This window comes from Triturus cristatus, chromosome 1_2 (genome assembly GCF_964204655.1).
Source record: "Triturus cristatus chromosome 1_2, aTriCri1.1, whole genome shotgun sequence".
In the NCBI taxonomy this organism is placed as follows: domain Eukaryota; kingdom Metazoa; phylum Chordata; class Amphibia; order Caudata; family Salamandridae; genus Triturus; species Triturus cristatus.
In genome coordinates, this window is record NC_140580.1 from 539,420,594 (window position 1) to 539,447,843 (window position 27,250).

General features: G+C 45.4%; 1 protein-coding gene across 5 annotated transcripts in view; it reads right to left on the reverse strand.

Moving 5' to 3' along the window:
* The window catches only part of ZFYVE27 (zinc finger FYVE-type containing 27), a 291,267-nt gene that overhangs the window by 180,704 nt on the left and 83,313 nt on the right, over window positions 1-27,250 (reverse strand). For all 5 annotated transcript variants that reach the window (XM_085606361.1, XM_085606351.1, XM_085606358.1 and 2 more), the window contains exon 6: window positions 15,934-16,046. In XM_085606361.1, coding sequence (XP_085462487.1) covers window positions 15,934-16,046 — 113 coding nt within the window. The remainder of the gene's footprint in view (window positions 1-15,933; window positions 16,047-27,250) is intronic.

Here is a 27,250-nt window from a genome sequence, read left to right on the forward strand (position 1 = left end):
TAGTATTTGAATCTTGTGGTGGTGTTTTTGTGGAGTCTTCATTTACTCTCAAGCTGTTTGCAGTGGTGCTTGGACTACCCGAGGTTGTTTATGTACCAGCTGGGTCGTTTGCTATTTTCGTAAGTCTTGTTTCTGGTGGTAGCAATGTGGTTGGAACAGTCGGTCAGCCATTAATCGAAGAGCTTGGTGTTGACATCGAGTGTCCAGGTGTGGTTAGGTGGGCGTTCCTGTAGAGTCTTGCTCCAGTTTTCTTCATACATTTTGCCCGTGTCTTGATGGCGCTTTGGGTTTTTCTGGTAGAGTGGCTTGGTGAGCGGGTATCTTGAAACATAGGATGTGGTGGTCAGACCATGTGAGTGGTGGCAATTCTGTTGTTGGAGGAGAAAATAGGTTTGAGGTGTAGCCTGCTGCGTGGATTTGTCCGTGGACGAGCTGGGTGTGTCCAAGGTTGATGAGGTGGTCCATGAGGGCTATGGAGTTAGGGCCTGTGGTGTCTTTCAGGTGGAAATTGAGGTCCCTAAGGAGGATGTAGTTGGTTGATCTGATGGAGAGGGGAGCGATGTGGTTGCAGAATTCCGCTTGGAGGACATCGGGACAATAGGCAAGGGTTTCTTTAAGGTAGGTGTTGTAGTTCATTTGTGTTTCCTGGTATGTGTTGCTGAGGTCGCAGGGGATGGTGGAGGATTAGTGGCAGCATTTGTTTGCTCCGGTGGCAGCTGCAGCTGTGGTGTTGTGTGTAATGGTCATGGGGCAAGGGTTCCTGGTGCTGAGCGCAGTCCTGGCACAGACGGGCTTCGCTTTGGGAGGCCAGTGGCACGTCCGTTGCACTGTCGCGCTGCGGCTTGCATTAAGTAGGTCCTGGGGTGGGCAGGGCTTCTGTTGGTGGGAAGAACAGTGAGCGGGAAAAACCAAGGCAGTGGCAGTGTCCCTTGGTCAAAAGGCGGCAACCGGATCAGGCTGGAACAAGCAGGAACTGGAGGCCACTGGTAAGTGGCAAGCTAGGCGCTCAGGTCCCTAACTGCGATATAGTGACTGTGGGAGGCAACACAGTCTTATGGCTTTCTCAAAACTTCAACTACTGCACAATCCAATGTAAAAGAACCAACCAGTCCAGTTCCTTAGAAACAACCTCCTTTTCAGGTCAAATATATATTTACTTATTTATTTTGTGGGCTTACAGCCCACTCACTGCTTTCATTTGTCTGTTCAGTGTCCTTTAAAAATCCTGCTTGCTAGCGGTCAATCCTTCATCTTATCCCTCCTTTTTGTCTTTCGTTTCCTCCCATTTGGAGCATTGACCTAGTATGGTATCGTTATGCTTTTGAGGGACTATTTTATATATTTTTTCCTGCTCGTCAAAAGAACTCCTTTCCACGAAGATCTGCAAGCTGCGCTTGTTAACTACTTCCGAACTACTGGTTTTACCTCTGTAGCTCTGTCCAATTATCGAGGGGCTCGGCAGCTGCTCAGTCTGGGTGTGCCTGGGTCAGTTTCACGTTCCAATCAAGCGTGCACTCCACCGTTCCCCAGGGGCATACGCAGGGATCTTCTTGCAGGCTCCTGTGTTGTTTGTGCACTCTCTGGTTTCCCCAAGGCCAAAGCCAGCATCCACATCCATGTGCCCTTGTGGTGCGGAGGGATTCCCCAAGAGCAACGCGCATATCAAGTGTACAGATTAATTTGTCATGTTTGAAAGCTCTCCCACTGCTCGGTCTATAGTGCTTTTTTGTCTGCTTTCCCTTGTTTATTAATTCAATGTTCATACAGAGGCAAACCACAGAATCTGGGCACCTCCTAAAACGGGGCAGGAAAGGGAAGTTTGTCAGACAATCGAAGCACTTGAGCGCAGAGAGCAGGGCTAGAGAGGAAAGGCGGCCGGTCACAACCCATCGTCTGCCTGTGCAGGTTAGCCCAGAACCTTCTAGCACTTACAGAGGGGATTCTGAAATTGGGGGTTGTTTGAAATGGGGGTCTCTAGTTGGCAAGGGTTTGCACCTCTGTTCAATCATGGACCTTTCTTCCTAGTCAAGGTAAGGGGGATAAAGTTTTAAAATAACCCCTGCTCACCTCCTTGGTAGCTTGGCATGAGCAGACAGGCTTATCTCAGAGGCAGTGAGAAAAGCATTTGTGAACACATACAGTAATAAAGTTAAAACACTACAAATGGACACCACACGAGTTTAGAAAAATAAGTAATCTTTATCTAAACCAAACAACAACAAAACGACTAATATCTACAATACAGTAACCAAAATATGGCTTTCAAACTGTATAAATAGTTCTGTTCAAAGCAAATTGCAGATGCAACACTTTTCACACAAAGTACCTTGGATGCGTCGCGCACACAAACAGAAACTGTTGCAGGGAAGGTGAGGCATCGGTTCCTTACACCCAGGGAAGGTGATGCGTCGGTTCCTCACTTCAGGGGAGGTGATGCGTCGGTGCCTTACTGCCACACAGGGGCAGTGATGCGTTGGTTCCTTACTGTGCGGGGAGGTGATGTGTCGGTTTTTTACTGCGACCTTGGTGCTCATCGGCGTTGTGCTCGGATGCGATGCGTGAGGATCGTGGATGTGTTGGTTCTCGATGCGGCGGCAGAGACACTGCGTTGTTCTCTCTAGCCGCGGTCCCACAATGCGTTGGTTCTTGCAGCCACACAGCAGGGCCTGCGTCGGAATCAGTGTGGTGATATCGGACTTCGGAGATCGGTGCATGGGATTCGGCGTGCGACGATTTCTCAAAGCCACGGCAGCCGCTGTGTCGATTTCTTCAGTGACGCGTCGGAAACAGGTGCGGATGCATCGCGCTTCTTGCAGTTGCGTTACTTTTCCAGCTCCCAGCGACAAACAGCCTCCAGAGGTCCAAAACAGCAGGAGGCACCTCTTAGCAGGTCAGAAAACCCAGCAAAAAAGTTCAGGGGATCTGGTGGTGAAGTCCTTGTGTCCCTGAGACTTCAGAACAGGAAGCAAGCTCTATTTCAAGCCCTTGGAGATATTCCTCAAGCAGGGGACAAAGCACACAGCAAAGTCCTTGCCCTTTCCTTGACAGAAACAGCCACTGCAGCCAACCCCAGACAGCACACAGCAAAAGGACAATACTTCTCCTCAGTTTCTTCAGCTCTTCTCCTTGGAAAACGTTCCTCTTGAATCCCAGAAGTAATCTTAGAAGTCTTTTATATCCTTGAGACTTCCAACAGGAGGCAAGCACTACTTCAAGCCCTTGGAGAAAACTCTAACAGCAGGATGATGAAAGCACAGTCCAGTCCTTTCCCTGCCCAAGATAGAAACTACCACTGCAGGCCAACCCCAACAGCACATGGGCAGTACTCCTCCTCCAGCTTTCCCGGTTCTTCTTCCTGGCCGGTTCCTTAGTTCAGCAGTAATCTAAAAGTCTGGGGTCGGGGCCCCACTTTATATAGCACAAATTCCTTTGTTCTCTGGTGGCAGTATTGTCCAAGGCAGACCAGGCCCATTAGGGTGTGAAAGAAATCTCCTCCCCCTACTCTAAATAAAGCCCAGGTCTATTCAGCCCAGCCCTGGCTCATCCAGGAAAGGCAGGACACACATCAACCCCCTGCACAGCATATAAAAAGATATTTCGTTTACCAGCCTGCACTAGAAACATCCTGATACGGCTGGAATTCAATCTCAATCAACAAACAATTGGCTTCCCTGACGAAATACTTTTAACAACAGCGGCTCCGGAGAACACCATGAAGGCCGTCATAAAATCCATCTTCCTACAACCTAGTAACCATTGTCTGCCTGTCTCGCCACAGCCAAAGACCTTCTGCAACTTGCCATAGAGAACTGGGATCCTAGCATAATCAACTATGCTACCATCAAAACAACAATAAAAAAACAATTACGATTAAGCTCTCGCACTCTCGACATGGAATCCTTGGCAGCCAGTGACTGCCATGAAACCCAAGTCTCCCTCACGTACTGCCTAGCCACAATCTCCACCTCACGCAGAACGTGGGGAGACAAGCATTACATCGGATCCTCGCAGCCAGATTACATCCGCTACCTCTAAAAGAACTATATCCATCTGGGAAAGCACGGCTGGGAAACACAGAGTGTCGTCTCCGCAATTATAAAAGAGAGTCCCCGCTCACCTCTTACTTTGCTGCCCTGCCCCGCGGCTACTTCACAGAATCCATCTTAGATCCATTCTTCTCCAATTGGGCACCCGCACAGCAAAGGAGGCTGTCCAACAGCTTTACACTCTAGACATTGTCAAGTATATGACCAACATTGGGAAATTTGTTTACCATACCCGTATAATATTGAAGGCTGAGCACGGTAAACAGTCCGGCGGCCCCCAAACGTCAGGGCCACTGTCTCTGAGGTCTGGCCTTCACTGAACTTCTGACTCACCTCAAGATTCTTTTAGTCTTAAAAAGTTACTGCTATGTCGCATGTTTTAACAAAAGAAGGACAATATACATTCATATATATTGATTTGAATAAAGTCCTGCGCGTATATTTATTCTTCGATCCCTAAAAAGTATTTCTTTTCTCTTTTTTTAACGTTGTAGTTTATAATGGTTTTGAGTAACCACACACAAAGAATTCATTCATTCACATATCAACACCCCCTCACGGAGGCCGTCTGAGAGAATGCAGATCCCCAGCCCCTGTCATTCAAAAGCCAGACAGTCAATCCACAAACCAGCAGAGGTACCCAGGATGACTAAGCAAGAAAATACCTACTTTCTAAAACTGGTATTTTCAAACACAGAATGTAAAAATCATCTTTACTAAAAGATGCATTTTTATACTCTGAGTTCAGGTATACTGAACTCCATCTTTTCATCTTGACCCAATGGGAAGTTATCATAAGATGTTATAAATAAACTCCTATTCTATCCTACGGGACAGATAGCCTTTCAATAGTGAAAAAAGAAATACACTGTATTTCACTATCAGGACATGCCGCACACCTCAGTACATGTGCTACGTTTCACACACAGTGCACCATGGCCATGGGGCTACCTTGGGCCTACCTTAGGGGAGATTCACATGTAATAAAAGGGAAGGTTAGGGCTTGGCAAGTGGATGCACTTGCCAAGTCGACATTGCAGTACTACACTGCACACAGACACTGCAGTGGCAGGTCTGAGTTACATTTACAGGCTGCTCATGTGGGTGGCACATTCAGTGCTGCATGCCCAGTAGCAGCATTTGATTTACAGGCCATGGGCACACACAGTGCACTGTACTAGGGACTTACCATTAAATCAAATATACCAATCATGGAATCACCAATCCATAAACACAATTCACAGGGAGAGCATAGGCACTAAAGTGCCCAGAGTCGTAAAACCAACAAGAACAGGGTCCAAAACAGGAGGCCAAAAGCTAAAAGTCTGGGGATAAACCCACTGCACATGCCTGGTCTAACAGGAGTCACTACCACATCTTTCTTCATAATGCTTGATAAGAAAGTAGTGCTTAGTGGGTGTGGGTTTATGAGACAATGTAAAGATATGAAAATAGCAGTAATGTCGTTCACTCTTGCTTACTTTTAAGCTTTGCTCATAGAGCCGATAGTAATCTCGACATATACAGTGCCACGTTTTTCAGAAATGCGTGTTGGAGTTTCAAAACATGCATTTTGAATTTTCTTCAGAAATGCACGTGGGATGTTCAGTTGTGTTCAATTGTTCTTTCAAACCCTCGATGGCTCCAAACTGGAGAGAGGACTGGCGAGAGCACTGCTTCCCTACTGCTAATTTTTTAGGACTTGTTTTTTTCTACTAATGAGGGGTTTGCACTCTTTTTTGGAAAAGTATTCAGAGGAGGTCTGCTTTACACTCTGGTTAAGATACTAGTTGAATAGCTACAAATATAATTTACTTCGGTTTGGGGGATTTTAAATAATTACTACGGAGCCAATTCCCGTTGGATCAGATTGTAAACTGGAAGTGACAAGACTATCAGCTGGTTCCATGACACTAGGCACAACAGTTTCCACCCCTAGCCTTTTCTTTAAAATCCTAACGCATCTGGAAGTCGTAGTCATGGTTAATTACCATTGAAGCCATGGCACTAACAAACCTAGAAGCAATGATCTGTAAAAGGAATGCCGTAAACAAGATCATGGTGGTACCCTGATGTCATGAGATCCCCCACCTGGTCCAGAAGAATCCGCTTGCACCTACACCAGTCTAATTCCCATGAGGACAGGGGCAATATTTACCTATTCTTGCCTGTTGTAGACCTTATTCTGCATTTCACATCACTTTTTATTTTATTTCTACTTGTGTGAACTAGGAATCGGAAAACAAGACCTTCATTGGAACACACTATGTGTTGCCTAGGGTTTTTCAAACAAGTTACCAGAATAAAATTGCTCACAACAGTGTGGGTGGCATTAGCTAAAATGTCTACAATGATAAGAGTAACATGCAAGCGCACCTCCCAGTGATGGGATAATACCTGGTATTGTCGGCAGATGGCGGTAAAAGTTCTTACCATAGAAGCTCTTGGCACAGAGGAGTCTTTCAATAGGAAATGAAAAACACAGCCTGCTAGTGCTCTTCTCAGTGGCACACTTGCGAGCCTTTCTTTTTATGTGGAACACAAACTTGAAAGAAAAAAAGTAAGAAGCGGGATAAACATATACACATTGTTCCGGGTCACGGTCACGTTACATGGCTGCTGCTTCGCGTCGTTGGCTGCCTTGCCCTTGACTGTCACCGGAGGCGTCAGTTTTACTGCAGGGAGGAAAGCGGTGCCAAGCAAAGGTGGCGCACTTGCCAAGCCCACACAAATCCTGCTGAAAGAGCTGTGTGGTGTGCGCACGCTGCCAATGCTCTTCAGAAATCGCTATTTTTTGTTTTAGTGTATGCTTATTGTTCATTTGTCTCATTGATGCCGTGCAGTGGTGTTTATAATGTAATGGTGCTGCTGTAGTCCACAAGTGGTTGTTGCACCAGGTCAGCGTGCATTGTATGCATGTCATATGCAGGTCTTATTGGTGCCCTCTCAAGTTAGAGGTTTGATACACTAGTGAAGCATGTGCACGGGGAGTGCCACCAGAGAATAACTGACATTTTACCATCCCCATCCTGTGGCAGTGCTGGCTGTACGGTTATCGGGTCCACTGCCCACCACTCCCTAGCAGGCGGTGCCTTCAGAGGAGGATGGGAGTCTGGCTTGTGGAATTTCAATCCAACAATATTCCAAGATTCCTACCCAAGACGGCTGACGCTCCCTCGATAGCTGCTTGCTCTATAGCGCTTTTTTGATTGCTTCCACTCGTTTATTAATGCAATGTTCATACAAAGACAATGCACAGGGTCGCAAGTCCACCTGACCTCTAAAGATCTTCGTTTCTTTCCAGCATTGAGGCCTGTGCCTGAAATTGGCTACTGGTATCGATGAACTCGGGCCCACATAGATGTTTTGGGGAAGGTGCCAAGGTGGTTAAATTGTGAAATACTGAGAAAGTTCCAGGCTCCAAATGTACAATATTAGAACGTTTTACAGATTGGTCTTCAGATTGAAACAGAGCTATGGAAAATCGAAACAATATTGATGACAGCACTTCCCGGTAAGGAAAAAACGTGCAGGCTCAGTTTACTGCAACAACGACTTTCTCGTATACCTGTTTTTTAAACTTGGTAACACAATCTACTCCACAACATGCCACATCATTCTGATCATAATTCTGATCAACATAATTTTACTTAACCCTACACACTTCCACACAATTAAACTCTACTTATTTCCGTTCCACACCACATTAGACAACAAACCACATAATTCAACTCAACACAATTACATAACACACCATATACATCCAATCTACACCACAGAATTCCACATCATACCACAGCACAACACATAATTAAACTCCGTCACACACAGACTCAACATAATTCCGGTATACTCAATACCACATAATTACTATCCACATAATTCCACTGCACACATGCCAGATAATTCCACTACACAATTCCAGAACTAACAATTTCAATCCAAAACACATCATTCCACTCCACACACGCCCACTCCAATCCTAACCAAAACACATGGTTAAAAGGTATTGTAACTTACAACGCCAAAAGCTCTAACTCTCAGAAATGTGCAAACTATTGCATTGCAAATGCTTGTTAATGTCGTGCTCCTAATCCTATATTCCCTTAATATTTCTATGCAGACGCTGCTACGGGTACCAGTCGGGGTGAAACTTCCAGTGAGAATCCTATTTGTGTAGTCAAGAGCACCCCCTCAATACTGCAGTCTGAAATATCACAGGCAATGATTTGTGAATACCAAACAAAAAGGCTCAATGACACGCTGGCAAACTTGAAGCAAAAGCAGAAGCCATTGGTGAGCAAGTTACTTACCTTTGGTAACCCTCTTTCTGCTAGATCGTCTAGCGACCAGCAGATTCCTCACCTTTAGAATATCACTAAGCTCAATACTGGATCAGCAATTCTCCAGGACACTGGCAGGTGGTGCCGAGTGGCTCCGCAGGGACTCCGTACTGCCCCAAATGTGACAGAGCACAGCCACATATTAGCTCCCACCTGTCCCCTGGAGTCAGTTTCTTGTAACTTTCCCTTTTTGTGACCTTAGATGCTGCATCTAGACAACCTTAATAATGGTGTGCTTAAGGTAGGACTTTTGAAGACTACCAAAGAGGCTACTCTACAGAATAGGGGGGTGGGAGGGCAGTGAGGAACATGCGGTTAGAGTATCCACCAGAAAGAGCATTAATGAAGATAAGTAACAAGGGCTTCTGATGGATACTTCGAACTGCAGATTCCTCACCTTTAGACCATAGACTGGGTTCAAACCAAAGAGTGCTGCAGAACCAAGTGGGCAAAGTGACCTTCCCAACAGTCCTGGGTGCCAAGGCAGTTGTTTTTCATGAGCGCAAGCACAGGTGCGCATGTCACAGACTGGCAGATATCAAGAAAAAGCTCCTCCCTGCCAAAGCTGTTGTAGCAGCCTTAACCCTGTTGGAATGGATATGCTGGCTTTCAGAGGCTGTTTGCTGGTCAGTATATAGCAGATTCTGATGCAGTGTCCAATCCACTTTAACAAAATCTTCTTTTCAAGTATATTGTCTTTTGACACACCTGAAAACCTCCCAAAGAGCAGATTGTCTCCCATGTATCCTTTGTGCACTCGATGCACAAGTAAGTACTCTCTTGCAGTCAGGGAATTGGAGTATCTCTTCATCCTTCAAGGAAAGAGGCGGAGCAAATAACACTGGCAGAGTAATCAATTGGCCATTTTGAAAGGGAGTCATGACTTTCAGAAGGAATGCCACCCAGGTTCGCAACACCGATTGGTCAAGGAAAAAAAGGAGGTGTAAGACAGCTGTAAAGGCAGCACCTGCAGTTCACTCATGCAGTGTATGGGCGTAGTGGTAATAAGGATGACTGTTTTCAGAGTCAAAAGTCTCAAGAAGCTGCTTTGCATCGACTCAAAAGTGTGAACATGAGAAATGTAAGGACCAGATTAAGGACCTCCTGAGGCATCCCCAATGGTTTAGGAGAAATATGTGTAGCAAATATTTTGAAAAACACATCAAGCTGGTGATTTCAATGGTTGGTCAGTTAAACATAAGATGGCTGAAAGGTTCGACAAATAACATTTCCCTGTGCCCACTGCAAGGAATTGCTGTTTCAAATGAAAGAACAAACAAATGGATATCAAAAAGTTCACCTCATAAGGGGTTTGTGAGTAGGGCATATCATCAAGCGACAAATGTGTCCGAGCATCCAGCATGCCCAGACATTGTCTGGCTGCAAGGATGCCATTGATCATCTCGGCCAGCAAGTCATGTCTGGTTACAAGCATGACATTGATCAACTCGGCCAGCAAGTAAAACACATTTAGCTTCCATCACTCCATACCCACGTGTAGATGTGTAAGTTGTGGAGACTCGGGTGCCAAATCCTTCCCTCCTGCTGAGACAGAAGGCCCTCGCTAAATGGAAGCTTAGTTGGAGGAAAAATGCTGTAGCCCAGGAGCATCAGGTACCACACCTCCTGGCCCAGTCTGGGGTCATAGAAAGGACTTCCGAGCAGCCTTACTTGATCTTCCTGAGGATCCAATGAAGGACATGTAGCAAATGAAAGGAGTACAACAGTCTGCCGACCTATTCCAGCTGGAATGTGTCACCTAGCGAGCACCTTCTAGAAAACTCCAATGTGCAGCATTGCTGAACCTGAACGTTCAACATTGACAAATGGATCCAAGATGTACCCCACCAATTGAAGACACCCCAGACAACCTCAGGATGGAAACCCAACTCATGGTCTGCCAAGCAACACCTGCTGAGTCCATCCTATTTGGCATTCAGGGACCCCTGCTAGGGGGTTGGTGACCAGGCAGATGTTCCATTTTTTTTTTTTTTTTTTTTTTTTTTTTAGAGTTTAATATAGCGCAAACTTGACCCGAATAGGGTATCAGAGCGCTTTACATAGCACCAGTTGCATTACATGAGGACACATTCATTTTTGTTAGGCACAGGGAGATTAAGTGATTTGCCCAGAATCACAGGATGTTCAGCGTCATTTCCGAGACTCGAACCCAGTTCCCCAGATTCGAGGTCGACCGCCCTAGCCATTAGGCCAACTCCTCTCTACTGGTCAAGCCACCTCTTTAGGCTCAGATTGCCACCTCTCCTAGTCTACCCAGCAGCAATGCATCTTTGACAACCATAAGCCCTCGGAAAAAGACAGAGCCCTCCCTCAGGTCAAAACGGTATCCACCAACCACCACTGCACATCCTATAGAATCTGACTGGAGATCAGGATGAAATCGGAGAGGCAACTCAGATGGTGAGCCCATTGAGATTTGAAGTCCCACTGCATGTGCCACCTGGCGCTCTTGATGAGAATGCATGAGGCCTTGAGATCAAGAAGCATCAGAGCCATCTCTATCGGGACACAGGACTGATGATGAAACATCAGGATCATATCCAGAATGTCTCAAACTTGCTGCCGCGAAGTAAACTATTTAAATGCCACCCTATCCAGGATTGCCCAGATAAGCAGGATCCTTTGTGTGAGAATCTGGTGTGACTTCAGCACATTGACAGAGAATTCTAATGATGTCATTAGTAACCCTGGGCGTAGTTCGCGAAGTAGCACTTCGCGAAGCTACGCAAAGTGCAGTTCGCACTACGCGAGCTACGCGTAGCACTTCGCGAACTGCGTAGTACCTTGTTCGCACTGTGCCAGATGTCGTTTTCAATGATTGCACAGTGCGGACAAGCAACCGGCACTGTGCAAACATTGAAAATGGCATCTTGCACAGTGCGAGCTGTAGTTTTCTGCTGCTCGAGTAGATTTTTACTCGAGCGGCAGCTTTCTCAACGCGAACTGGTAGTTTCTCATCGCGAGCGGTCGCGAGCATACGCGACCACTCGCAATTAGAAACCTGACCTCCTCGCGTTGGGAATCTCGCCGGGAGGTTTATTTTCCATGCTCGCGATCGCCAACTTGATGTTGCTGATCGCGAACAAGGAAAAAGTCTCGACGGGATGTCATTTTGCTTGCTCGCGGTCGCCAACTTGACGTTGAGGACCGCGAGTAAGCAAAAAATGACCGCAACACTACGCTACGCGTGTTCGCACTGTGCTACGTGCAATTCGCGTAGTGCGAAGTAGCGCGAACTTCGCAAACTACGCGAGCGTAGCATAGTGCTTTGCCCAGGCTTAGTCATTAGTGCGGCTATCATCTGGATGTTGTCTTGCGACTGGAGGTGGTCCATGAGCCTGCCTTCAGGAGCCAGTCATTGAGGTACAGGAATATATGTACCCCTGACCTCCAAAGATTGACAGCGACCATCGCCGTCACTTTTGTGAATACCTCAGGGGGCGAGGTGAGACTGAAAGGAAGCACAGCAATCTGAAAGCAGTCATAACCCACCCTGATACACCGGAACCTCTTGTGGAACCGAAGGACAAGTACATGGAAATACATGTCCTGCAAATCCGCGGACACCATCTGATCTCCTGCTTCTAGGGCACAGAGAGTTTGGGCCTGAACATCTTGAATATGTCCTTTGGTAGAACACCGCTAAAAGGGGAACGATCTAGAATAGTACCAAGGACTCCAATCTTCTTGGGGATCGGGAAATACCAGGAGTTACTAATTGATGTACTCCCATGAGTACAGTCCCCAGGGGCAGTGGCATGTTATGTTGTTCACAAGCATTATATTCAAGTCATTAAATTTCACTCCAATACGAGCAAAAATTAATTCAAACATTATTCCTTTATTGATAATTACCTTTTCATCAATAATCAACAATTATTCATAGTGAGGGTACATTTATGTCATCAACTGTAACGCAGCCTTGCTGCATTAATCTATGAACAGATTATTGCAAATGTCTATCTGTTATTCCACTGGCACTTAAAAACCCCAATGCATTTCAGACCATCCAGGTCCTTCGTCTGGGGGACATTGACAATAATCTACAACATAAAACAAATCAAAATGAAATACATTTATGCAGTGTTCCCCTCCACCGACTTCTAAATCAGGCCCATAGTCAGAGCTAAAGAGCGCAAGGATCCTCGGCTCGCCTCGGGTCAGAGTTCATTACAAACGGTTGCACTTTTGAGATCTCACAGCAAGAACCTGGTCGAGATTGGGCAGTCATCAGCATGGGGTTAAAGACTGGCACCAGGACTAGATTTTCTATTGCACCGTAGAGTAAGGGGCGACAATGACCTAGGTGCCGTGAGGGCTGTACCTGAGTCGGTGCGGACCAAGCAGTGGGTTGAGAAGGAGCAGACCCGACAGTTGTGGTCTGACTGGAGACCCCTACGGCTCCCTAGGGCGAGAAGGTGGGCCACAGGCAGCTGGGATTGCACCAGAAAGATGCAGTAACATATCCTTGAAGGCTCCATCTGCTGTGACAATGGATTGAGGAACTCTGGGTGCACCAGGACCAACTGTGGAACTGGTTTGGTTTCCAGGAACTGTAAAGGGGTGCAATCTATATTTTGATGGCCTTGTGCTTTCTCACCAGACGTCAAGGGGTGGGATGGGGATGAGTCACACTTCGTCTTTTTAATGTTTCTGTTTGCAAATTTTCTTACCTAAGTCTTTGAATGGTAAGTGGACTTTTCGCAAAATTGCCCTAAGAATGGGACCACAACTGTGCCCGCTTCCATGATCTGTGCTTCGACCCCCACCTCTTTTTGTGCTCGGCAACAGAGTTTAGTGCCTCAACACCCTCGGGTATAGTGCGCTTTAGAAATTTTCCTTTCATTCATTTCCGAGTTAAACCTCCCGGTCTCAGATGGCTTTCAGGGGCACATGGGCACAACTTTCACATGGCTTAAGAGTCATACCCAGAGCGCAACGACCAGAGGCAGACCTCATGCAGTTCCATGACAGACATTGGTTACTTGCAGTCTCAACATAGCTTGAATCAGGTTGTTTTCAGTGGGGCCATTATTAAATGACACTGTGAAAGATTTGGAAGTTTCCGGAAGACAGAAAAGAGAGCAGAGTTCTGGATACGTGATGAAGGACATGGAAATAAAGGAACTGCTGTCAGCATGCACGGGTGGTGCTTACATGTGGCTCTGCTCCGTCACTTCCGGGGCAATACTGGAGTCGCTACAGAGCCATAAAGAACTACCTACTGGCACATGGGGAGATTGCTGAAGAATTCTCTGGACCCACTTATGTACCTGGGGATATTTCCAGAGAAGATGAGGAATCTATGGTTAAAAGTATCAATCCGAAAAAAAGGTTTTCTTCAGAATTCTGTATCATCTGTTGGACGACAATGATTTACATTTTATAGAATTGCTCCTAATCAGCAACAGAGAGAATACACTGGTGATGGGACGGGGGCAAACAGTCGCTCCATGAACTCCTACGGCTTCCAACCCATAAAGAAGCTGAAAGCAGACTCAAGAGAGCCATCATATTTCAGCTAATGCAAAACTCTTTCTTTGAAGTTAAAGAACCAACACATGTCTAGAGGAAGAAGGTAGAAACCATTCCTAAATATCTAATATCTGTGGATGAATAACGCCAACTGCTTATTTAATTCTAAAGTCAAAAACAGGAGGAGAATGGCCATTTAACCATTATGGTAGGATAATGAATTCCTTAGAGCATCATGACCCCTACCACAGACAGTGAGACAGATGCTAGACTAAAGTTAACCATATTCAACTCCAGAAACCTTAGGCTGGAAAGGTTGCCCAGATATGTTGGCATCTTAAACTTCTCATCTTTTAATATCAGTAATAAATCTTCATGCTGATGCTGTTAATTGTAACCCTCCAATACAGCAGATGATGCTACCATATCACAAACAGGTGCTAACTTTCAAAGTTATTTGCAGCAAATATCATTATAGCCAAGACTTACGCTCTTCTAAGGGTGACTTGTGGGTTTCTTTGCATAGCAGTGTCTCCCAGAAAAGACCAGGATATCTGCATTCCCACACAAATATACTGCACCGAGATGGTAGGGCACAAATATACTGCACCAAGATGGCATTGTTACCAGGAAGCATGAAATACAGTGATGGCAGCATAGATGCCTCGTATCAGTATGCTGACGCAGCTGTCATTTTGAAAGGGACCGGCAGGTGGAAGGATAGGCCATGTTCCAGCACCAATCAACACCCACTCAACCTGCCACATTAGGGTGGGCTGAGTGTGAGGCCTGACTTAAAGATGGTCCCCTACAGGGTTGAACCTGTGCCTCAAGGGAAACAGCCATTACAATGCAGCTGTAACCACGCAGTACTTTTACTACGTATAGCCATTACCACGCATTTTTTTACAACGCTTATGCCTTTACCATGCATGCCTTTACAACGAAATAACGTTGTAAAGGTATGAATGGCAAAGGTATATACGTTGCACTGGTAGTAAGAGATTATGCTGTTAACGGTGGTAAAGGCACCGGCGTGGTCAAGGCTATCAGCGTCGTTAGAGAAAACAGAGATACCCTTCCGCTTCCTCTTGATGACCCCGACTGCACCTTGCCTCAGAAGAGATGCCTCGTTGTCCTACAAAGGTAAGGGGGATTTGGCTTGAGGTGGGGGGGGGGGGTTGGGAGTACACAATTTGGGTTTTAGAGTGGGGGTGTTCTTTTCCCCTGAGGGACGGGGGTTCAGTTTTATGGGTAGGGGTAGGGTATTTTTCAAAACGCCTGGGGTCCAGGGTCATTCTGGGGTCTAATTTTAAGCCTTAGGCCAGGGGTTGGGTATTTTAACAAGGGCTGGGGACGGGGTCCAGTTTGTGGGCAGGGGTCTGGGAAAACCTTTGCCATGCATAGGCCTTTAACATAAATGCCTTTACAACGAAATTTGTTGTAAAGGCATGCGTGGTAAAGGCATATTTGTTGAACAAAATTAGTGGTAATGGTTATGCGTGGTAAAGGCATGCATTGCAATGGAATGCGTTGTACAGTCATACATTCGTGCCTCCAGGATGGACTCCAAATATTGAGTTATCAGAATCAAGGTAATTTTCTAAAAGTCATCCATGTCACCTCACGAGGCCTGTGGATTTCCCTATATATAACCTTTAGGTTCTACTGTTTAGGGCATACTTAAAGTGTTTCCTATTACTATCCACAAATAAAAATACAACATGTTAATAAAACTGCCATTTCTGATGTGGGTTTAAATGCTCAGAAAAGATAGCACCTATACTTAATCATTTAAGGCAAGACTCACTCACAAAAGTATAAAGCACTCAAGCCAAATCTTAAAGTAGTTCCAAACAGGCATGTGCAGGGCCCCTCAATGTGTAAACATAGCGAACAAAACAGTGCTCATATATTAAAACAGACAACGACTGCATCAAGATGGGAGTAAATACAGCCAAAATACGGGCAACTTTCCAAACACAATGTTGAAAGCCATGCTTAAAGAAATGTCCAGAGAATAAAAAAGACAAAATATAATTTCTTACCTCTGTAGAATTCTGCATTCCAAAAGAAGAGGCTGCTATTCAGAATAGCCAGAACCCAACTCAAGGGAAGAAGGTACAAAATGCAGACAGACCCCAAGAGAGCGCCATAAAATCTAGAAAATTACAATTAGCATCAGGTTAAAAATGGGATAAAATAGTCAAGCAGCAGGAAGCATGTTACTTTCCTTGAAAGGATGAGTTGAAAAACTCAAACTGCAGCAAATAATAATTTTTGAAAGGAGAATGGAGATATTCACATGGGGTCATCATGTCCTGACAAATAGTGTGAAAATATTCGTAATACCCAAGTTGATACCCGTGAAGAATTAACAAGATCCTGAACAGTCAGTGGTTATTAAGGAGAATTATGGCTAGGTATTCTTGTTCACCACTGGTGTCCCAGGATCTCGGCTATTACTGCACACCAAATAGATAATAAATGACTCTGGATTCTCTAAAGGTGGCAAGTTGAGCAGTCACGATTTCTGCCTGGAGGCGGTAATTGGTGTGGAAATCTAGATATTGGGTGCCACATTAATCACAGTGGACAACTTTCACACAGTGACATCACTTTATAAAAAACTTAAGGGCCACATTTAGAATTTTGCAGACAGGGTAAATCCGTTGCATATATGGCGAAGTACCCTGCCCACCAAACCCTTGGTCTGTTTGACTTATTTAGGGATGGGCGGACCTTAAACTTTCCTTAGATGATGACCCTGTTGGCTCTATATATGGAGTACTTCCTCTAACAGCCTGACAGAGAAGGGGTTGTAAGAAGAAGGACATTACACTGTCCGCCCTGTTTAGGGTTAATGATGTAATGTCTTATTTTTTTCTGTCCATCACTGCTAGGAAAATCCTGGCAGTAATGGACAGGAAAAAACAATAGACCCTCACACCCTGGGAGGAAACTACCAGTGTCTGGGTATCAGTAGTTTTGTTTTTCAAAAACAAATTCTCACTTTGGGAATTTGTTTTTGAAAAATAGAAAAAAAAAGTCAGTAGTTTGGCGTCTGGCGATCATACTTTTAGTATATTGAAGTTGCGGCGACTGTAGAATGTACAGTGATGACCGCAGGGCTGCTGTTCATCTCTAAATTTGTCCGACAGAATACCCTTGTGATGGAAGAAGTAATGTCCTCTGGCAAGCGGACAAACACTCCTTCTTACGCCAATCTTTTAAATCAGGCTCTAAGCCTCTACATATTTAAATGTATGGCAGTAAAAAGATGGACAATTCCAACATTCTAGACTTCATTAGGAAGTGCAACACTGGGGAATCAATAATTTATTGTCTTATGAACTGGAGGTAGTGGCCGGGATCCAGGGCTGTCCCGTCCAATGCTAGAATAAAAAAGCATAATCCCATATCAATGTAGATAGCTCTCTCAGGCTATCCGCCTAGGCTTTCCGAAAGGAGGGCAAGTGGGCAAACAATTGTCAGACGTTTAATCCAAGGTAATGAGTGCAGACTCCCCGAGTAAGGTCTCTGATTTTAAGACTGTCCTTTACAGAGCATAAAAGGAAAAGTAGGATGTGTTTTTCGGGCAAATGCATAGATTCGACTTCCCAAGCAGCTCTGAGGAACATTTGGGAAACCACCAGACTTTTGAGCCCTTTCTCCCAGCAACATAGCTCAGATTAGCAGAGAAAATTGTGTGGATTCTTCACACATATAAAGACAGCTTGGCAAGGTCTGGTTGGGGGATGCTACATGAAGAAGATCAACTTCAGAAAAGCAACCTGGAGGGCAAACTTCTTTATACTCAGCAATCATCATGCTAAGTTTTAATCAACAGGTAATTCTAAGACGAAATTTGGAAAGAAGACGATACCTAAAGTCTACCTTGCTCTTCCATTTACATGTCTCTAAGAACACGGCTGTTTGAACACCATGCATGCATCTCACTCACTCTGCAGTCTGATGTGATGTCTATGAGGAATGGCACATTCCAATAGTGATGCTTGAGTAAGGACATCATAAACCATTGCTTGAAAGTCTGATCCCAGTTGTACAGACTGCCCTCAATCTCACTCCTCCTCACCTCTCAGTTCATACACTGTGTTAGAGTTGGCTATGTGGATTAGAATCAATTTCCTTGCTTGTCAAGGTTGGTTAAAAGGACTTCAATGCAAGATAGACAACGGTGATCGCCAACATGTTTACATGGTGAAAAGGTTCCTCCTGGGGCCATGCTCCTTGTATATGCAGGGCACAGAAATATACTTTCAATCCCAACAAGCATGGGTGCAAATTTGTTTGCACTAATAGCTTCTATTGGAAAGGAAGTCCCTCAATCAGATTCTGCAGGTTCATCCAGCACAGAAAGGACTGTAATCCTGCCATCGTCATGCTAATGTCTTTTCCCAATTCCCAGAGCACTGACTCCTTTGTTCTGCTTACTCCCCCTTCTCTATTTGCTTTTCCCCATACTGTGCAATAGGGATATCTCCATCAATGAGACAGGGATCTCCGTACCGGAAAGTATAGAGAAAATGTTTAAAAAATGTATTAAACTTGAAAAATATATGTGAAAATATTTTTATGTAAATTAATTTTACATACTGCTTAAATGTAGAACGAAAACAATGCTACAAAAATTACTTTTGAATTAAATATGCAATTCATTTAAATATATTTCCATCATTTGTAAAGATTTTTTTTTTTAAATCCCACCTTGCATTTATATATTATATATTGAAAATAAATTACAACAAAAATGTATGGAGAGAAAGAATTTAAATTATTTTCTCTTTTACAAACGAGTTATTAAAAAATTGTTAACGTGTTTTATCATAAACTATATACTGCTTAATTATATTTAACGTTTTACCATTGTATTCATTTTATGAATAATGTATAAAATGTTGAAATAGGTTAATTTAACACTATTTTCTATGGGGGTTCTATTTAAAGTCCCAGTTTCTATTATTTTCTATGAGAGGGTATTGCAGTATCAGAGGTTGGCCATGTGTGGTGCTTGACTGAATACTACTCCTTTTTGGCTGTAGTAACTTTACATTAGTAAATTTGGCTCCACTCCCATATGAGGGTGTGGAGACATGCAACTTTACTTTCAAGCACCAATCCTCGGCACTCCCTCAGCAATAGTTTGTCATGTGTAGGTCTGTCTATGTGTGGCAAAACAACCAAACAATGCAGTAACTTGAGTGTTTCAGAACATCTTCTTGTGGTGACAGTTACCATTCAAAAAAGGGTGTGCTTCAGCGTCCTTACTATCCTTCACTGTGAATAGATTTACGATTGCCTAAGGTTACTTAAACATAGTGACATGTCACAGTCTCAAAATTGAAGAGAAAAGTTGTACATGTCTACCCATAACTAGAGGTAGATCTGTGCAAAGAAAGACCCGAAGAAGTTCAAAATGTAACAAAACGCGCTGACTGCATGCATGTTCAGTTACCACAAGCAATAGTAAACAAGCATTGGCATAGCCAATAGGTCTCGCCTTTGGGACCTTATAAGTGTTTAGCTAAGCAATAGTTGCATAACTAAATACTTATAAGGTCCCAAAAGCGAGACCTATTGGCTATGCAAGCGGCCGTGCGGCCGGGAAAGTGAAAGTGATCGCGATCGTGATCACGATCAAACATCAAAGCGGCCGTGAAAGTGGAAGTAATTGTGGTAAAGTGCGGCGCGCGCGTCCGCGCACATGCACTGTAGCTCTATGCTGGCCTGGTAGCACTTTTTGGTGCCCTCTCAATAAGTCTGGCCAGACCAACGCATGCGCTGGGTCAGGCGAGACCTAATAAGTCTGGCCAGACCAGCGCATGCGCTGGGTCAGGCGAGACCTAAAAAAGAATGAATGTCAAATGTGGTAAAAAAGACAACATTTTGGAGAAATGGGACTACAGACATACGCACATCTTTGCCTGAGTGAATTGGAATGACAGATTGTGGATGCTTCGTCCATAAGGACAGACCTATAGATGACAAATAATTGCCTAAAAGGAGTGGAGGATTGGTGTTTCAAATTAAAAAAGGACAGCCTTATGCACCCAAACAGGACTGTTAACATTTTTGTTGCTACTAAGTGTTCTATGATGTGGGCGGTAACTTGTAATTGCCCCAATCGTTTTTTGTCAATTATTTTACATGAAAGTCTACACTTTGGAGTAAATTTATACTCATAAGTGGTGAACAGCCAAAAGTAATAAAGTTAATCAAAAGTGTAAGAATAAACTGACATCTGTAGATTTACTCACATGCATGTTTACTTTTGTGAATAGGCCCTTTAAAGTGCCTCACTTCCTTAAGCTATTAGGATTTGCTGATTAACAATCTTGTTAGAAAACGGTTTGCTTCAGGGAAGAACAGAATCAATTTGGTAAACAGCAAATAAATAAACACATCTTTAACCTACTAATATGGTTAAGGTACCTATATTGCTAAGGTCATAACACATACTGGAATAATAAGACGGGCCTTGCACTAAGCCACATGAATTACCGTTCATTTTAATAATCTTCCAAACAAGAAATCGTACGATGTCTACAAACAGAACTATCCTATCAATGTCAGCAGGTGATCCTAAATGTTTTTAGGGAGCTACAGGCACGAAGGAACTGACTGCTGCAACCAACAGTTGTGGCGCATAATGTGCTTAAGGAAAATTGATGCTGCAGGAGAGGAGGGTTACTGTAAAACATTGCCTTGGATGTAAGAGCAAAAGGATTGACGCAGAAGGAGATAACTAATGCACGTAGAATCTGCCGTTAAGCAACCAGAAAGAAGCGGTATCAAATCAGGGTACCTTAAACCCTACAAATGAAAGACAAAGTTATGGCTGCTAATGTATAGGTAGGCAAAAAGAGTATTCCCTCTATGTGATTTCATTTGATGTCAAAACAGAAGCCAAGACAGTCTAAATTACTAAAGGAGTGGTTTACTGGGAGTATAATGTACTTGGTGGACTTTGTGGCGAGCTCCTTCTAGGGACAAGGCCTCCTATCTCATGGAACACTATTTATGAAAATGAAGTCTTGCCACAGGATTTCAGCTAATAAGGGTAATCAACCATTACATGACGCCGGTAAGAGAAGGAGATCCCGGAGGTGCTTGCAGTGAACTCCAATGTGGTCCAGGAAATTCGTGAGCACAAGACTACGAGGGCGGTATATTTAGCCTCCCTAGTGACTGGCATTTTTGGATGTGGGGATCCATTGAGACGGCTGGAGGGATTCCCTGTAGGAGCCTAGCAATGGCCTGCCCTGCGACAGATACTTCTTGTTCTTGAAGTACTGCTGGTGGGGGTGAGGGGAATTGGGGATCCGTTTACGTTCTTGGTTCCGTTTTGCAAACCTGCCATACGCCGACCCCATTACTCACCTTACACGCCTTAGTACACCATGAGTGGTCCTCAGACAGGGGACACCACATAAAGCTGATCCATAGAATCGTTGAATGTGAATGGCTTGCTCGACAACATAAAGGGGGGGGGGGCAGTTCTGAAACATGCTCAAAGGGTGGGGGCACATGTTTTGCTACATCAGGAGACACACATCCTGGGCAAAAAGGTCCCTTGCCTGGCCAGTCAGTGGCGTAACGAAAGTTGAAGGGGCCCCCCTGCAAGGTACACAGAGGGGCCTCGCTCTAGATTTAATCTGGAGCTCTCCGGCGTGAGTACAGTGCTGAGGGGCCCCCCTGCAGCTCAGGGGCCCCCCGCACTGCGGGGGATGCGGGGTCTGTGTTACGCCCCTGTGGCCCGTTTGATTACACACAGGTTTTCCACTATGGATTCACGAGGGGATAAAGAGGTACGAGTATGCTGATAAAAAAATCACATTCCATTTCAGCACGTTAAGACATGGGTAGATGAACAGAGCAGATATACGGCAGTGACAGGAACATTATATGGTGAACCTCTCACATTTTTCTGTGTCTATGCCCCCCCCCCCCTTCCCTCCCGCCAAAGTCATTTTTGGAGTTGATAACAAGGTTGTGGGGTGTGCTCCCTGAGGAACTCCTAGTTTTGGGAGGTGACTGGAATGGCGTCATGGATCACTCTACGGAGTGGTGGCGTCCACATGACTATCCCAGGGGTCTGTGAGTGCCTATTTACATTTTATGTTACTGCTTTAGGTTTGGTAAATGTATGGAGAGCACATCGCCCATCCAGGGATGCTTGCACCTTTTTAGCCCCAGCACAGAGCTCCTAGATTTTCTTCTTATCCCACACTACTATAAGCATAGACTTTCTGATACCACTGTCCAGGTGAGGGAGCTTTTGGATCACTCCCCGGTGGCTATTCGAATCCAATTAGGCCGTTGGTGCCCGGCCTTCAAATGGCGCCTTTTGCCATGGAACCTAAAAACCCAGACAATACATCTCACATGGAGCCATCCATGGAGGAATATTTTCTCCACAACGTTGGCTTTGTAACATCTGAGGAGACACAGTTGGAGGCACAAAAGTTAACAATGTGGGGGGGATATTAGTTACACAATAGGGGGAACGACGACGTAGTGGCACAGGACCTGGTAGATCTTGAATCTCCGATCGCAGATCTGGATACATAGAGTCATCAAGATGACGGGCAGATGGCACACAGACAGTTTGGTCTTGTGTGGCATCAATTCCAGCAGCCCTGCTGGGAGAGGCCAAACAGTCCTGGCAGGGGGCCCAGAGCTGCACATACCAATGGGGCTGACAATTCAAGGAAAATGCTACATAGATTGTACCGGAGCACTCTTCATTACTCCTCCATTACTCTCACTCAGGACCCGGCTGGCACCTTTCTTACAACCCAGATCTGTGACTGGGGGTGGGTGTTTGAAAAGTTTCAGAACTCCGTCCATCAACTCCTTGTGTTTACCTTTCTTACAAACCCCAGGAAGGTAGCCTGCAAAATCACTGCCCACTTCGAAGGAGTATACACTCAGAGGGAGGTCCTGTCGCGGGAACAGATAGTAGAGTTTGTGAATGCACTTCCCTTTTAGACTCTTCCAGTCGGTCTACTGCGACTTACTGGAAGGTAATCTCACAGGTGAGGAACTGTCATCGGCCCTGGCAGGGCTGCGCCCCAGGAAGGCCCTAGTGCCTAATGGGTTTCCTTGTGAAATCTTCAAAGCCTACATGCCTAAACTTCAGGAACACATGCTGGAGGTGATCCTCTCCGGTGCTGACAGTGCTGTCCTACCACCAGATTGATGACATGCGGAGATAGCTGTGTTCCCTAAGCCTGGCCGGCAGGTATCGCCAGATTCCCCCTTTAAACATGGAGGTGAAGATTCTAGCTAAAAGGTTAGTGAATAGGCTGGTGTGGTTGATCCCAAACATCGTGCTTCCTGACCAGGCTGAGTTTAAGCCTCACCATGTTACCCGACACAATATCAGACATTTATATAATACGTGGGCGCTGGCTCACAGATTGGAGAGACCTGCAGTGGTACTTCTTGCCGATATTGACTAGGTGTTTGATTCCATGAGCTGGGAGTACTTGTACTCCTTAGTCACCTGTATTTCGGCCCTAGATTTCTTTCCTACCTCAAACTGCTGTAGACAGACTTGACAGCGACGGTGCCAGATCAGACACATTCTGATCCTGTGGGGGGCAAGTTAGGGATACCTCCTGTCTCCTGTGCTGTTCGCAGTTACCATGGAGCCTCTGGAGGTGGGGGTGAGGATGGACAATCAAGTGCATGGTTTCAAGTGGGGGTAGGGATTCTCCGATAGAATAGTGCTATTCTCCAATGATGTTCTGTTCTTCCTGCCCACCACCGAACACTCGGACCCGCATCCTGCAAATTATGCACATCTTTGGTGAAACCTCGGGCCTCTGCATTAATATGTCTAAATCTACAATGTTCTTGGCAAATAGCTGCACACAGGACCTCGGCTGGGCAACCGGATTATGGATTGCTTCGCTAGGGATTAAATACTTGGGTGTCTTTCTGTTCCCCAATGCTGCACTGGTGTAGACGCGTATCCTGGAGCCAGTATTAGCTCGCTTGAGAGAAGATTTTCAGGAGTGGTCGGTCTTGCCTCTGGCCCCGACTGGCAGGTCAGCAATTAGTAAGAGATATGATATGTACATAGTAGTCCTGTCTTATTAGTCATATATGTTTGTACTTCGTAGTATGTTACATGTAAGTTAGTATTTGTACTATGTGTATGTGCTTTTATATTTATGTGTGTAAATATGCTTGTTAAACTTACAGCCCTGAAGAAGTCCATCACTGGATGAAACGCGTCGGCTGTGCTGTGTTTTGCTTTACCAAAAAGAATATCATGAATAAAAGAAGAGATTTAAAGAAAACCACTATGGACATAGACCAGTGATTCCTTGCTTTATTGTTTGGTGTAGCACCTTTGCGTTTTGTTTTGAAATTTTTAAAATTGTGTCACTGCCCCGGGTTCCGTCTCGGTTGCAGAATTTCCTGTATGCTATTCCATGGCACTGGCTCCGAAATATAAATTCTATTCTCAGTGGCTTCCTGTGGGAGGGTGGTACTCCCTGCATTGCTTTTAGCAAATGCTTTAAATCCAGTTACTGAGGGGGTATCGCTGTGGCATACATTGAATCATACTACTGTGTGTCGCATTTGCCAATCATCAATGACTGTTGATATGACTTTCAGGACAACTACGCCTTTGCACCCGAGAAGTGGGAGATGGGAGACACTTCTCTTGTCTCGTATTTATATGGTGGGGGTAGCTAGAATGGTCTTCCTCCGGCCACGAGAATGGTTCTTACCCAATGTAGATATATCCGACGGATAGGGTGGTGGGGAAAACTGACAGAGTGAATGTCGCTCTTGTGGGCTGCATACAGCTGCAGGTGGCCACGCTGGTGGGATTTCGGAAATAAGGCGTGATCGGGATTTCTACCCGCAGACTCTACAGGCAGAATACCAGTTTCATTGCAGTCAGTTCAATAGTTACCGCCAGCTCCGCCATGCACGGACTACACATTATGGCCCTGTCTGACCTCACTGAATTTAATCCATTAGAGAGTAAACCTATCATAGGAGACCTGGGAGACCATAACATTGCCAAGATAAACTAGATGCATATATCTAATCGACACAATGCATTCTCCGCTCTCTGGAGGGCGTGGGAAGACGATCTGGGGGGGCTGATCTAGAAAATGAAGATAGGACTAAGGTCTTGGGGGCACATAGGGCAGCGGTCATCACGGCCAGACTAAAGCTGATCCAGCTTAGATAATTTCATAGGGTCAACCCCACACATTACTGACTATGGCAGATGCGAGTGATTGCTTCCCCTATGTGTCTCCGCTACAGTGCGGCAGATGGAACATTCTTACATACTGTGTGGTGTTGGCCTGCTCTAGACTGGTTCTGGCGTGGGTTGACTTCCTGTCTGGGCAGGGTCTTGGACTGCACAAGGAGATTATGGATGGAGCGCTGAAACTTTTCAGACACTCACCCCCAGTCACAGATCTGGGTTGAATCCATCATCATTCTTTAGCTCACTTTGCCACTCCAGGTCAGACACAGCCATATGCAAATCAGTCTGACCCTGTGCCTCATGGGAACAGTCCAGCCCGAACTGCCAAGCCAGGTCTTCCCTGGACCGGAAACAAGCATCCTGGGACTGGTTTCGGGGTAACACCCCTCATCAGCTGGGCTAGCTTGAATTCAGTGGCAAAGTGAGCAAGGACCCACGTATGGGCATACCCTGCCAACTTAGGGCAAAAAAAAGCAAAAAAAATGGCCTGGTCAGGTCCGATGCACCAAAACTTACCCTACTCCATATTGATGACACATACAAACTGACACTATTACTTCTGGGTCTGACTGGCAAAATGAGATATAGCAAGAGAGTGGAAGGTCCCCCTCCCCTCACCCCCAATCCTTGGTGGTGTGGAAAATAGGGATGATAACTGTATGGGCTTGAAGGTGGGAGTGTACAAGGCTCGAGGCTGCCCATAAAAAAGTCCCAAGATATGGCAGGTGTAGAAGGATTACAGGGGCATGGAGTTTGAACCTGCTCATTCTAGGCAATAAGTGTTGAACGATTAAAGTCGGATGTTTATGGGGTAGGATGAGATTGGGAGAGGGTGGAACGTGATCTGGTTCCTCGTATTGTTGCATATTCTATTGCAGGTGCGCGGGGAGGCTGGATACACAGGTATTTGCCTATGTTTGTATTTTTTTCTTTCGCATGTCGCCCTTCAGGGGCCAAGTTCACATCTGAAAATCAATACAATTTTTTTTTTTTTTTTTTTTTTTTAAAGAATGTGGAAATAGACTTCCTGTAATCTAGAGCCCCAATCCCCTTACCTGCAGTAAAAGAATATTTGATTGAGTACTAATATAAAACAATCCCTCTTGATTCACTTGCTGGCTCTTCATAAATGCAGGATTTGTCCGAATTCCGTCCTTGGGCCTTTTTTCTGAACCAGAATATATCCTGAATAGATGCATTTCCCCTGTGAGAGGCAGGAACTGATTCTATTGCAAGTTTATTTAGCAGCAGAGACATGTTCTTTCGCAGTATGGTTCGGCGGAATTCTGAAGCTCGTTTCGGTGGAACAGGTAGAGTACAAGCCTTGAAACACAGTACGGCCCTCTTTCAGTGGCGGCTGGTCCATTAGGGGCGTTGGGGCAGCGCCCCACAAAAGAATCGGCCAGTGAACAGGATGGAATGTAAACAGACGAATTGACAGCTTACAATTCGTCTGTTTACATTTCCGGGCCGCCTGTGCGCTTCATTGCCGGTGAAAGTGCACTGTGCGCATGTCACGCACAGCGCACGCAGGCAGAGACGAGCAGGAGTTAAAAAGATGGTCTGCGCATGTGAGAGAGGAGCAAAGCCCCTCACTCACATTCACAAACCATTAGGTTTACTGCGCATGCCCTGTGTAGAGCAGGAGTTTGAAGATGGGCTCCTGCTCGGGCGGTGATGCGTTTTGCGCAAAGTCGCCCCATGCCCTATCAAATACCAGGTAAGTAAAGAAGGTTCAGCCGCCCGGCCCCCCAGTCTCCTCCTAATTGGCAAAAGAAAAGAGCGGGGAGAAGTTACTTCCACCACGTTGCAGAGCAGCAGACGTGATGCGACGCGGGACCGGAGAAGATGGCTGGTAAGTTATTTTATTATTGATTAAATTAACTTCCCCCCTCTACCCTCTCCAGTCATGCCGGCCGCGCCTGCTTATATTCTGTCCTTCTGTTTCTTCTATTGTATGTCACAAGGGCCCGCCCTGTCACTCCGAGCCCTACAGGAGGCCCCGACAGTTTCTCATGTGTGGGGCGATCCCCCGACCCGAGGGCCTGTCTCTTTTCCATCTGGCGATGGTTTTACAAGCCAGGAGCTGTCAGCTCCCA